Source organism: Hirundo rustica, chromosome 6 (genome assembly GCF_015227805.2).
Source record: "Hirundo rustica isolate bHirRus1 chromosome 6, bHirRus1.pri.v3, whole genome shotgun sequence".
Classification (NCBI taxonomy): Eukaryota; Metazoa; Chordata; class Aves; order Passeriformes; family Hirundinidae; genus Hirundo; species Hirundo rustica.
This window is the reverse complement of record NC_053455.1, coordinates 60,297,273-60,310,950: the sequence shown is the minus strand read 5'-3', so window position 1 is coordinate 60,310,950 and position 13,678 is coordinate 60,297,273. Positions and strand designations below refer to the sequence as shown.

The window sequence follows — 13,678 nt, the reverse complement described above, 5'->3', positions numbered from 1 at the left end:
CACCAAAGTGAGGGGTAAGGATTTGGTGGTTCACACGAATTTGGCTGTCGTGGAATTAAAAAGAAATAATCAGCCGAGCAATGGATACGGGCTTGGAACAGACCTTCTCCATGGAGGGGCCAGGATTGCTCCCAGCACACCCCTACCTGACCCCCTCCTTCCTGGGAGTTCTTGGTGAGCTCCCAGCCAACATCTCTGCTCCCAAATCCAGCCCCTCAGCATTCCTAGAGAAACTACCTCATGCCGGGCAGGGCAGGATGCAGGGACAGGGATACAGGACAGTGGGGTGTAGCCAAAGCCCCGGACTTTGGGAGAAAGGAGCGTTTTACAGGGCGTCCAGGAAGACTCCGGAGAAACAACCTGGGGACACAGCGAGCCAGCTCCAGAGGCAAAACACTTGGAATTATTAACAGGTCTGATGGGAAGTACAACCACACCCACGGCAGGGGGCTGGAACTGGCTGATCTCTAAGGTGCTTTCCGACCCAAGCCATTCCAGGATTCCCTGAGCACCCAGTGTGTCCAGAGGCAGCTGCCTCTCCCTGTTCCCCGGAAAGCTCTCTCTGCTCCCACATAATCCCACAGTTCCTTAGCTTACATCCACAGATGAATATATTGGGCAAAGCCACCTTTGGATGAGGTGGACAAGGCCCTGGGAAGCAGCCCAGACTCAGGGATAAGGGGATAACACCCTCCATTCCCCACTCCCAAGAGGACAAGGCGTTGGTAGGAGACATCCCAAGGCACAAGAAGCGTGAGGAGCCAGAGGAAATTATCCTGCTGTGCCATGGCAGGCCATGGGCACGTTCCTGGGGAAGCTCTGCAGGAAAAGGAGGCCGGAGGGATGGTCCTCCCTCCCGAACCTCCCTGAGCCCTCCCTCCGAGCACCTTCTCTCCTCCGACCCTCCTGGAATTTTCTCCCATCTCCCCTCGCCAGGGCCGTCCTCCCTCCTGCATCCCTGTCTCCTGGCAGCTCCCCGCCCTTGTCCTGGCCTTTCCCCCGCCCTTGCCAGCTGTGAACCTTGGCATGGATGGAGCCATTGTCCTGGGAGAACGGGGGCCGAGGAGGAGGAGGGGAAGGTGTGAGAGGGGACACAGAGGCGCGTTTGTCCCTGTCCCCGCGGCCGTCAATGCCGCGCTTGTCCATTCATGCTCTCCGAGGGGCAGGAACAGCGGCTCCATTTGGGAGGCTCCAAGGTGCCTGCCCAGGGGGGCACATTGCCCTGTTTGTTTGGAGACAACGCCTTTATCTCCCTTCCCGGGACAAGGGTGTTGGAGCAGGGACAACAGGACCGGAGGAGGCCACTTCGTCCAGCGGCTCCCGCTGCACGCGGCCTCGTCCTTGGGGACAACGGGGATACGGGAAGGAGCTCCTCCTGATGATCCCTTCTGCTCAGGTGCCTCACCAGACCTTGTGTTATCCAGACTGCAACTCTGGGGGGACAGGTGGGATATTTTCCATAGGATAACACAACGTGGATGGGCTCCCGGACACTGCCGTGGTGGTGAAGGTCCATATCCATATCCCACACCATCCCCTCAGAGGGAATTATTGCCAGAAGGGATAAAAAGGTAATAACATAACTAGCAGCTACACACCAGCCCCAAGAAGAGACTCGATCCAGCTGCCCAGAGCTTTCCCATGCTCGGCAGTGACCAGGAGAGGGAATACTCTGGGAAGCACAGGGAGTTACCAAAGTTGATGGCAGATCCTGAGCTGTGATCCCACCGCTCCTCTATTTCCAATGAAAGACCCCAGGGGTGCGGTCCCTGGACACTGACCTCGCCACAGGGCAACACTGTGGCTCTGGAAAGGCTCTTAGGGAATCCGGAGATCCAGGAATGGCCACCATCAGCCCAATCCTAAGACATCCGCACCACACACACAGGGAACGCCGGATAACTCAGGATTTGGAGAGGTGCTGCCTACCCTGGGAACATCCTCAGCTAAACAATCCTTAGGGAGGAAGATTAGAAATGGAACAGCACCAGGATACAGGATGAGAGGCAGCCAAGCATCGCCGGGAACACCGTGTCCAGATCGGACACATCATTCCCTCCCTTCCAGCTGGGAGGCACCAAGGTCTGTCCAGGCTGGACAATCTCCAGAGGAGACTGGGAAGAAAAAGCAGAGCCACTTATCTGGATGGGACTTTTTCCAGGGCTTGGGAAGGGCCATCCCAAGGTTTGTGCAACCACCACCGATCTTTCACAAGGAGGAGCGTTGGGTCACCAGGGTTTTCCTGCTGCTCACACATCTGGGACGTTTGCTCCGGAGTCGTCTCCCAAGAAAATCACAAAGGGGGGGTCAAAAGCTTCCTCAGCCACGTGGCACAAAGCTCCCAAGGAGGATCCCACTTTTCCCAGGATCTAACATGACCAACAGGAATGGGACAGGCTGTCATTTCTGTCTCCACGATCCCATGGCAGGGGGTGGAATGGGATGATCCCTCGCAAACCAAACCATTCCAGGATTCCACGCAAACAGAACTCATTACTGAAACCCCAAAATTCCCTAGGGATTACTGCCATGCTGGCTATTCCCACATCCACTTTTTAGAGTGAACTGAGGTTTCTTTTCATTAAAAAAAAAACAAAAAAAAACCACCAACCCTTGTTTGCCTTTTCTGCCCAACTCTGAGCCATCCTGGAACATATTTCCTGCTCCAGGGATTTAGCAAACACTTCCCAGACAATACAGCCGAGATACCAAACGTGCTGCTTGGATCCCATCCACCCCGCGCGCTCCGTGGGTGTTCCCAGGATCACTTCAAAGCGCTGGGCTGGCTGGAGAGGCCCAAATCCAGAGGGAAGGTTCACGGCACGCTGCTTGAGGAGAGGATTTTCCAACCTACGTGACTCCAGGATTCCATGATCTCTGCTCACTTGGGGTGAATGATTCCCAAGATTCCTGGCCCCTTGTTTCTGCTCAATCGCCTCTGCCAGGGATTATTCGGATACAGGAAAGGAAGAGGTGGCAAAGCCCTTTTCTCCTGGCAAAACTGGGATGGTGACCTCCATCTCATGGATAAAATCTCTGCGGCAGTGGGGAAAAAACCTTCGGAGCCCATCCCTGCTGCAGCACAACCGGCAACGAGGGAAAAACACCTTAACGACGTGGGAACGGGGAATGGCTTGACTCCACGATCCTGCAGGGCCTTCCAACTCACAGCCAACTTTTTACAGGTTGGGAACCTGTAAAAATCCCTCTCAGTGATCATTCCTGACCCGTTGTATCCACAGATGCCCTCTGGATGTCCAGGAGCCACACCATGCACGCTCAAAAACCAGGAAAAGTAGGAAAGGCCCCTACCTTGACATTCCACACAGCCCATCCTGTTGTACTGGGTTGAGTTTGTCCAGTTCCTCTTCCGGAGAACACCAGCACGACTTCCAGCACCCAAACGCCTCATCCCGGGCTTTGGAAGCTGTTCCCAGCCTGCCGGTCCTCACAGGGCTGTTCCCTGCATCCCTTTGGCTCCTCAACGTGGTGAGGTGAGTTTTGGAATATCATGTGTCACCCAGCAGGCGTTGGGTTGGAAGGGACCTACAGGATCATCCAGTCACACCTTTTCCATGGGCAGGGACGCCTCCCACTAGTCCAGGTTACTCCAAGCCCTGCCCAGTCCAGGCTTGGCCTTCCCTCTCATCAACCTCTCCATTCCAATACCCCTTCCCAAAAAACTGAGTTAGAACAAGACAGAACGGAAGGGACATGGACAGGTAGGATTAGCCCCTGCCCAGAACTCCTTGGATTTGGGGATGGATGGGATCTCACCTGGAAAAACCCCATGTCTGTTCAGGAGAGGAGCACTGACCACACTATCAGCAAGCAGCCAACCGTAAAAAGCTTTAATGGCCCTTGTAAGGCTCCGTTTTCCAAGTTTTCCTTTACTTAGGCAGGTGTCTCATTCCCAATAAAGTCAAAGCGTCCTTTTTAGAGCTTCCACGAATCAATGCCCATAAACCCAGGCTTGTCATAACACGGGAGATAAGCCAAGATCCAGCGGGCTGATAAGATGTTTGCTTTCCTGTTTATGTGGATTTCGAGCAATCGGCACTCAGGATTAAAAGCCATAAATGATGCGGATGCCCCAACCCCTGGAAGTGTTCAAGGCCAGGTTGGACGGGACTCGGAGCAACCTGGGATGGTGGAAGGTGTCCCTGCCCATGGAGCAAGATGGGATATAAGGTCCCTTCCAACCTGACCCATCCCAGGGTTCTATAAATCAGTGAGCGAAACCTCCTGTTCTTTGGAAATCCCACCCGAGCCTTCCGAAAATCCTGTTCCATGCCCTCACCACCCCCTCTGCACTGTCTCCTCCCCACCAAACTACTTCGGTAGGAAAACCAGGACAATTTGCAAAGTTGGGCCGATACCAAAGACTCCATGGAAAAAAAAACCCAAAAAAACGGGGAAAATCGAATCAACCCCAGCAAAAAAATCCTTTAATGCCTGGTTTTTACACCCAGGCTGGATCCAAGCACTCCAAGGCTGTTTAAAACTCCAGCCTTTGGCTTTTCCAACCAGTTTTCCTCCCCACCACCCCAAAGCCCAGGGAAATTCGCAAGTGTTCGCACTCGGGAATGTTTGTGGACAGGGAATTCCACAAGAATTCCGCCCGCTTTGTTCGCAGCCAGGCCTGGCCACTCTTCCCACCTTTCCCTCTCCCTGTTTGGAGTAACTGCCCCAAAGCAGCCAAAGTTCAGCGAGATAAGTGGTGGACCCTGAGTGTCACATTACATTTTCCCTCGGGAAGGAGGCCTTTCCTTCAAATGCGCCTTGAACGCGCTCCAGGCGCCGCTGGAAGCCGGCCCGGAGCGCGGGGATCCGGGGCTGGCCACATCACCCACCACCACCGGATCAGGGAGAAGATGCCACGGATGGGGGTGGAACTGGCTGATCTTTAACGTGCCTTCCAACCCGAAGCATTCCATGATTACGTGTCCTGCCGTGCGGCGGGAAGAACGGGAAGAAGGAAAGCCAGTTGGATAAGCAAGGGCATGCCAAGCACGCCAGTCAGTTGGAATGAGTGGATATATCCATGAAAATACTAGGGAGAGCCACCAGATTGCCAAGTGTAGTGTCCAGTCGTAGAATCCTGGAGTCGTCTGGGTTGGATGGGACCTCAAAGCCCATCCAAGTTCCATTCCCTAGCCCAGGCTGCTCCAAGCCCTGTCCAGCCAGGCCTCGGACACTTCCAGGGATCAATCCACCCTCCACTTCTCGAAGCTCCCGTTTGCCCTCCACAGCAGCAGGACACCTCCCTGGCTCTCTGCCACTCATCCCTGTCTGTCCATCCCCAGTCCCGGTATCCCGCTGGAATGCCCCGTGCTGAGGGGTTGTCCCTCCTGAATGACGCTGGAGCACGGGATGGGCACCCAGGAAGCACCGGCGTGGCCCCAAAAGCCACGAGACCGTTCCTGTTTGTGTCTCCAGCCACAGCTGCTCCCTTGTCCTCTGGCACGGCGCACGCTGGTTAATCATTCCTCAGGCACATTCAGTGTCCCGGGATTCTTATCGGAGAGTGCAAAGTCCAATCGGCAACACCACTGGGAAGAGGCAGGAGGGTTCCCCGGCAAGGCTGGCACAGCTGTGCCGGAGCAACGCCATCCCCAGGCTGGGATACAGGAGAGGGATGCCAAGGCACGGGCTGGGAAGTGCCCTTAGGTTCACTTGCACCTTCCTAGCACAGCTCCCAGCTCCGGATCACGGAGTCCTGGATCGGCTTAGGTTGGAAGCAACTCTAAGGATCGTCTCCTCTCTGCCATGGGCAGGGACACCTTCCACTACCTCATGTTGCTCCAAGCCCCATCCAGCCTGGCCTTGGACACTTCCAGGGATGGGGCAGCCAAAGCTTCTCTGGGCACCCTGTTCCACCACCCTCACCACCAGATTACTCCAGCCATTCCCACCAGGAGGAATCCGCAAGGCCCCTATCCAGAAGAGTGAAAGCAGAGCAGGATCCCATCTCTCTTCCTCAAAATAACCATGCCCAGGAGATATTTCATTCCCTCTTTCTGGCAGCCGGGATAGTCGACTGTCCTGGAAGGGCTCTAACTGACAAGGGTGAGGAAGCAGATCCCAAGGCTCCTCCTCGACCAGGATTCCTTTCCCATATCCCCGCATGCAGCAGCCCTTCCACACCCCATCCCACGCATGGGCTCAGCCGGATCTCTGTGTCACCCTTTCCATCCTGGCCACACCTCCTGCACGACTCCCTCTAATCCACCCCGACTGACACCTCTCCCTGAAGCGTCTCCCCGTCTGTGTCCGGGCATTGCTCCCAGGACGCCAGCCGATGGAAGGGGCATTACCCAGGACGCGGGCAAAGTTCCTCCTCACGGAGCCTCGTGCTGACATCGCCTTTCCAAATCCCAGCCTGCCTTTATCAGGCTTTAGGGATCCACCCTCTCACGAACAGCTCTCCGGCCTTACTCCACCTGGACGCCTCCTGCCCTTTTCCCAGGATAAAGGAGTTTTTGGGCCCAGGATAAAGGAGTTTTGGGGAAACGGGAGGGGGAAGCACCAGCACAACCGTCACAAGACCATGCCAGAAGTGGCAGCGTTTGGCACCGGCCTTTCCCTGAGGAGTGCATCAGGATGAGTCCTCTGGCTGAAGAGACTCCAGGAATCTCCTGCTGGATTGGGGTGGAGGTGACAGCTTCCCCCCAGTGTCCAGGAATGCCTCCTGGGTGTGGAGACGAGCTCAAGGGAATGTTTTTGTCTCCTCCCTGCTCTGCTCGGGCCCTGGGACTGCGCTGCGCTCAGCAGCATCCTCACGTCACCTGCTCCTGCTGCGGGCTGACCCAGCCAGGCAGGCAGGGAAGCTTCAAACAGAGGGAAGAGAGAGGAGAACCAGGGAACAATCCCACTGGGAAGAGAGATGGAGAGGCAGAGGGGAAAGCAAGGCAAGCCACGGAAGGGCTGGGAGGGGTCCACGCCATTACCTGCTCGGATCCAGCGCATCCTGAGCATGGTGAGAGCTGATGTCAAGCTCCCGCCGTATCCCTGCTCTCTCCCTGTGTCATTATTCCCTGAGCTCAGCTCCTCCAGCTCCCAGGGCGGCTGCTGCCCACTGGTTTTTCTATTCCCTCCGGGAAGAGTGGGAGGGCCGGGGAGGCGGCCGGGCGGCCGCCGCTCCGCGCTGGGATTTGGGACCGCGAGGGGATTACCCGCAGGGATGGTCATGTGTTTGTGCTGTACCAGCTTCCCCGGGCCCATTCCGGCACGGGCTGACTCCCGGCTCCCAAAGAACTCCGGGCAAAGCCTCTTACCTTCCCACGGCGCCAGCCGGGCCCCGCAGCGACTGTCACCCGCGCCGCCACCTCATCCCCAAGCCGCTCCTCCTGCAACCAGCAGCCCCCCGGCAGGGATCACGCCCGGCTTCTTCCAAGGTGTTCTCCCCCCGCCACAGCAGCTCCGTGCGGGAAAAGCTCTCCCCGGCACCAAGCCTCGGGAATGGATTCGAGCAGGAAGCCCCCGAAGAGCCATTTTTTTAAAGGCATTCCATGAAAAGTGATGTCCTGATGCGTGTAGTTGCTGTGTCGAGCCCAGGAACCTAAAACATGGGACACCAGGACAGGGACCCCAGGTTCCACTGTTCTCCTGCCCTTTCTGCTCCCAGTTTTCAGCCTCAAGACATCCCAAAGCAACAGGAAGACTTGGGAACAGCCCCTAGATTCTCATGGATACGCTGGATTATACCAGCAGGAGTCTGACCAGCGAATTCCTTCCCCGTTCATTCCCACCACCACCAAATCCCCCTTAGGGCCCAGCATGGGGGACAAGGGGCAATCCCAGCTGTCCCAGGGTCACCTCACTGCCTCGGCTCCAGTATTCGACATTCCCTCATCCAAGCAAAACAGGGAAATGCTCCAGACCTCTTCCTGCAGGGCGACACTTCCTCCTGACAGGCAACGAGTGCTCCATAATCAAAATCACCAGGAGCGCTACCAACGCCAGGAACATGGGAACGGGTTGTCCGGTGAAGTTGCGGATGACAGAGGGAGGGTTTAGATGGGATATTGGGAAGAAATCCTTCCCTTGGAGGTTGGTGAGGCCCTGGAATGGATTTCCCAGAGAAGCTGCGGCTGCCCCATCTCTGGAATGTCCAAGACCAGGTTGGATGGGGCTTGGAGCAACCTGGGATAGTGGAAGGTGTCCCTGCCCATGTGGGACTGGGTGATCCTTAAGGTCCCTTCCCACCCAAACCATTCCAGGATTCCATGATCACACGCACCCAAACATTGCCATAGGCAAAACCATCCACTCCTGGTCACCACGAGCTCGGAGATTCCCGTGCACACACAGCGCAGCAAACCCTGCACGGACACGCGGCTGCTCCACAGACAGCATTCCCAGTGCTCCAGCCACTTGTGCTCCGTGAAAACCTGCGGAGCTGTCGGATAACCTTCATGGAAATTCTCGCCTTTCCCAGCTCCACGTTCGACCCCAAACCTGCTCAACTTCCAGCACTCGCTCTCCTTTCTCTGCTCCTTTCCCGAATTCCCGCTCCCCAGCCCCCGCCGGCCCCGCTCCGAACATCTTTCCCGCTGTACATTCTTCCCCAAGCCCTTATCTCATAAATTAGCCGGGAGAGGGATCCCAAATAGCTGAGCCGTGGCGTAAGCGTTTCCCTGAGGCAGGGGCGGGCGGGAGCAAGGGAAAGGTTGGGAGCAGGACGCCAGCCAAGGGTCAGACGCTGTCAACTCCCTCCTCTTCCTTTGAATCCAAACACAAACGCTCCAGGAACGCTCCCAAACCCATGGAAGTCTCCCTTCCCTCCCCTGCCAGAACCCCCCGGCATTCCGCGCTTGCTGCTCCAGGATTTTTGCCCGAGCTCTGCTCAGCAGGATGGTCCTGGGCGCCTCCAAACACGTGGATCAGCTGTGCTAACACAAACCACGGAGTTTGGGAAGACTCCTGAGTGGGAAAGGGATGATCCATGAGGATCATCCAAGTCCAGCTCCTGGCCCTGCACAGGACAGTCCCAAAAAGTCCACCACGTGCCTGAGGACAACAAGAATCTTCCAAAAGACGCAGGAGAAGCCCAGCTCGTGGGCACTCAACACGGAAAGCCAGGATTGCATTCCCGGCACCTTCATCCCAGGAAAGCGTGAAGTTATTCCCAACACAGCTTTTCCCCCAGAGACTTTTTCCTAGCCCATCCCAAATACCAGAGCAAAGCCTGGGATCTTTCCCATCATTTTTCTGCTTCTCCATCCTCACACAGCTCAGATCTCATCACCAAAGGGCAGACAGCCGTATTCCAGGGAAATAAGGATATCTGGGAAAACAAGGATACTCAGGGAAACAAGGATATCCACGGAAGTAAATATATCCAGGAAAACAAGGATATCTAGGGACACAAGGATACCCAGAAAAACAAAGGGTACCCAGGAAAACAAAGAGATCCATGGAAATAAATATATCCAGGAAAACAAAGATGCCCAGGAAACAAAAAATACACAAGGAAATAAGGATATCCAGGAAAACAAGGATACCCAGGAAAACAAGGACAGCCAGGGAAACAAAGGATGCCCAGGGAAACAAAAATAGCCAGGGAAATAAGGACATCCAGGAAAACAAAGGGTACCCAGGGAAACAAGGATATCCAGGAACACAAGGAAATCCTGCCCGAGCAAACACCAAGGAAAATTTAGGAAAACCCGTGTCCGTCTCTCACAGCGGAGAAAACCGGAGGCACCCACCAGAGCTGAGGTTTCGGGAGCACTTGCTTCCCAAAACAAGCCAGATTCCAGGATTTGGAATGACCACAGGCACCGATTCTTCCCCAGCCCCCCCTCCCAAACGCCTCCATGAGGAGCCCCGTTAATCCTCGTCTGACCACAGGGAAATACCAAAGGCTCAGGGATTCCTCTTAAATTTTCTGGGATTGCTTACAGCAGGCTCAGATCCTAGGAAAATCAGAGAAACACAAAGGAATGAGAATTCCCAAATTATTCCAGGGTGCTCAGCCTGCTGGAAGAAATCCCTTCAGGGATGGGATGATCCATGAGAAGAAGAAAATATTTCACTCCAAGAGAAAAACAGGTTGGAAAATGATCTCCTTATGACGGGAATTCAGCGATAAATTTTAAAGGAGTGATGGGATAATTAATTTATTCCCGTAAATTATTAAATTCCAACACATCTATTGTTTACCACATCCAAAAACCATTAATTCCTCGGGAGGGCCAGATTCCAGAGTAAATCCAGCTCCATGCCGTGATTTAAGGCCCTGACCTTCACTCCCAAAAAACCAGAGGATCAGTTTGGCCTCAGAATTCCTCGGAGCACCACAACTAAACCGGGCACGAGAGGGAAAAACTGAGCAGCAATTCCTGGTGGCAAACTTTCTCCTCTTCCCTTCTCTCGCTCGAGCTCCATGCCCGAACAGATGCTCTGGAATAACAGCGGGCAAGGGATCGAGCTGCCCAAACAAAGTTGTGCTCCCTGGAATATTTGGCTCACAGAGGTTTTAAGAAGGATTTTATAGCTGAGGGTAAAAAATATCCTTTGGGCACAGTTTCCTTGATCCCGGATTTTTACGGGGACGGGATGGTTTTGATTCAAGAGAAAAAGAAAGAAGGAAAAAGAGATTTAAAAAAAAGGGGGAAAGGAGGAGGAAAAAGGGGGAAAGGAGGAAAATAGAGAGGAAGGATCCCAGAATGGCTGAAATTGTCAGGGATCTCTTGGAGTCATCTTGCTCGAGCGGGATCACCCCAGGCACTCGGAAAGAACAGGAAAACAGCAGAAGAAAGAAATCCCCACATTATAATAAAGATGCTCTGGGGAGAGGGAGAAACTCCATGTCTCCAACTGAAGAGACAGAGAGCTGGTCCATAAATACCATTGGGATGCTGAGCCAGAGCTCCGCAGGACTCCTGGGAGGTGCTCGGCACCCCCAGGATAGGAAGCAGGAGAGGAGGATTTAGGAGTTCAGCCCAAGCAAAACCCTAAAACCAAAGAGAACCCCGGAAGGCTGCAGGGAACGTGGGCTGGGAGCAGCTGATAAGAGCCCTTGTGGGGAGGCTTCCCATCCTCGCTAATCCCGGGGCTCCTGGGAATCTGGGATCATGGCTGGAACTAACAGGGGGTGCTTTTTTCTTTGAAGGAGAGAGGGAAGCAAGGGGGAAGCAGCCTGAGCTCCCACTCGCTCCCAGGAGCATCTTCTGTTCCCACTTCCCAGGATAAATCCTTCTCCCAGCCCAAGAATCCACAGGGACAGCACTGTCCTGCCCCTGGGGGTTCACTGCACAATCCCACTGCTCCAAAGGGGATCCCAGCTCCGGAGCTGACCCGTGGATCGGGATCCATTCCAGGACCTGTCAGGGCAACGGAGCCTTGCCAGGATGGGCACGTTATTCCCTCATGGAGCAGCACATCCATGTGCCAGGGTCTCATCCCGAAGGACACAGCCCGTGGCAGCTACAACTCGGCCTGGCAAGCGACCCTCTGGAAAACCAGGGAGGGAAACAAAGCAGCGAGGGGGAAAGGGAAGGAACCAACCACTCCACAAGGAAGAGCAGAGCGTGCCAAGAAGGCCAGAGCAGGGAAGGGAATACAGAGCCCAGGCAGGAACAACAATGGGATCAGGCTCCCAACGCATCCCAGTTCAGCCATTTCATCCAACAGAGGCCAAATTCCCTTCCTGACCGCTTTTCCACCCTAGTGGGAAGGGGAGCGATCCACAGCCATGAGGTGTCCACGGGGATCCAGGCTCTGGAAAACATCTGGGATCCACAGGCTGGAGGCACTGCTCCGAGGATGGTGAGGGGTATTCCAAGGCCCTTGCTGGGGTTGCAGTGGGAATCTAACGCAGGGCACAACACAGTTCCCAGGATATCCTGCACCGGAGGATGCACAACAGCCTCTGGATTATGCCCCGGGACAGGGATCTGTGCCATTCCAGAGCCGGACGAGGCTAGGATGGTACGGAGCCAACCTGGATAAGGCAAAGCTCCAGGGAGACCTTGGAGCCCCTTCCAGTGCCCGCAGGGACTCCAGGAGAGCTGGAGAGGGACTTTGGCAAAGGGCCTGGAGTGACAGGACGAGGGGGAACGGCTTCCCACTGCCAGGGAACGGGGTTAGACGGGATATCGGGGAGGAATTCCTCCCTGTGAGGGTGCCGAGGCCGCGGAATGGGTTTCCCGGAGAATCTGCGGCCGCCCCATCCCTGGGAGCGTCCAAGGCCATCTCGGACGGGGCTGGGAGCACCCTGAGGCGTCCCTGCCCCGCGGCAGGAGGTGGCACCGGACGAGCCCCGAGCTCCCTTCCCACCGCGGGGCCGTGGGGAATCCCGGGATCGGGCAGGGACTGTTACCTTCAAAGAAGCGCTGCAGAGCCTCCGTCTCGTCCACCACCTCCATGGCTGGGCCATGCACGGGCCGGCCCCGGCTCAGTGCCTGCGGCTGCAGGGGGGCATCGCCCCGGCCCGGGGGCTCCGCCGCCGCCCCCGAGCGCCGTGCGAGCGCCGAGCGAGCCCCGCTCTCAGCGCCGGGCTCCCGCTGCCCAGCGCGGCCGCCCGATGCCCATCAGAGTCCGCCGAGCGCTGCCCCGGACTCGGGCTGCTGCGGCCGCTCCGCCCTCCTGCCCTGCTGCCCTCCCTCCTTCCCTCCCTCTTTCCCTGCCTTTCCCCGCCCGCTGCTCCTCCTCCGCCCCGCACCCGGCGAGAGGGGCTGGCAACGCCGGCGGGTCCCGAGGTTGCCGAAAGTCGCCGGAAAACCCAACAGGGGCAAGCTCCAGAGTAAAAATCCTGCGACGAAGGGGTGAAAAACAGTCACAAGCCACCAAAACCCGGGCACTAAAGCCACCAACGCCCGACCACTAAAGCCCCCCAAAACAAACATTAAAGCCCCCCAAAATAGCCACTGAAGACCCAAAACCCAGCCACTAAAGCCCCCAAAACCCGGCCACTAAAGCCCCCAAACCCAGCTACTAAAGCCCCCCAACCCCAGCCACTAAAGCCCCCAAACCCAGCTACTAAAGCCTCCAAAACCCAGACACTAGAGCCCCCAAACGCAGCTACTAAAGCCCCCAAAACCCAGGCACTAAAGCCCCCAAATGCAGCTACTAAAGCCCCCAAAACCCAGGCACTAAAGCCCCAAAACCCAGCTACTAAAGCCCCCAAACCCAGCTACTAAAGCCCCCAAAATCAGCCACTAATGCCCCCCAAACACAGCCACTAAAGCCCCAAAACCCAGCTACTAAAGCCCCAAAACCCAGCTACTAAAGCCCCAAAACCCAGCCACTAAAGCCCCCAAAATCAGCCACTAATGCCCCCCAAACACAGCCACTAAAGCCTCTAAACCCCAGCAACTAAAGCCCCCAAACCCGACCACTAAAGGCCCAAAACCCGACCACTAAAGCCCCAAAACTCAGCCACTAAAGCCCCCAAACCCAGCTACTAAAGCCCCCAAAATCCGGCCACTAAAGACCCCAAAACCTGGCCACTAAAGCCACAAAACCCGGCCACTAAAGCCCCAAAACCCAGCCACTAAAGCCCAAAAATCATCCAGTAAAGCTCCAAAAATCTGTGCACAAAACACCAAAAAAAAAAAGAGCCACAAAGTCACCAGAAAACAAAACAAAATGCCAGGAACAAACTACCAAAATCTGTCCAGAAAAACAGCAAAAACAGCCATGAAGCACTAAAATTTGTCCACAGGGCACA

At 55.8% G+C, this 13,678-nt stretch overlaps 1 protein-coding gene across 3 annotated transcripts in view; it reads right to left on the bottom strand.

Moving 5' to 3' along the window:
- Window positions 1-12,451, bottom strand: part of MYRF (myelin regulatory factor) — a 43,115-nt gene extending 30,664 nt beyond the window's left edge. For all 3 annotated transcript variants that reach the window (XM_040066291.1, XM_040066293.1, XM_040066292.1), the window contains exon 1: window positions 12,329-12,451. In XM_040066291.1, coding sequence (XP_039922225.1) covers window positions 12,329-12,374 — 46 coding nt within the window. In that variant the 5' untranslated portion in view covers window positions 12,375-12,451. The remainder of the gene's footprint in view (window positions 1-12,328) is intronic.
- Window positions 12,452-13,678: the final 1,227 nt, after the last annotated feature.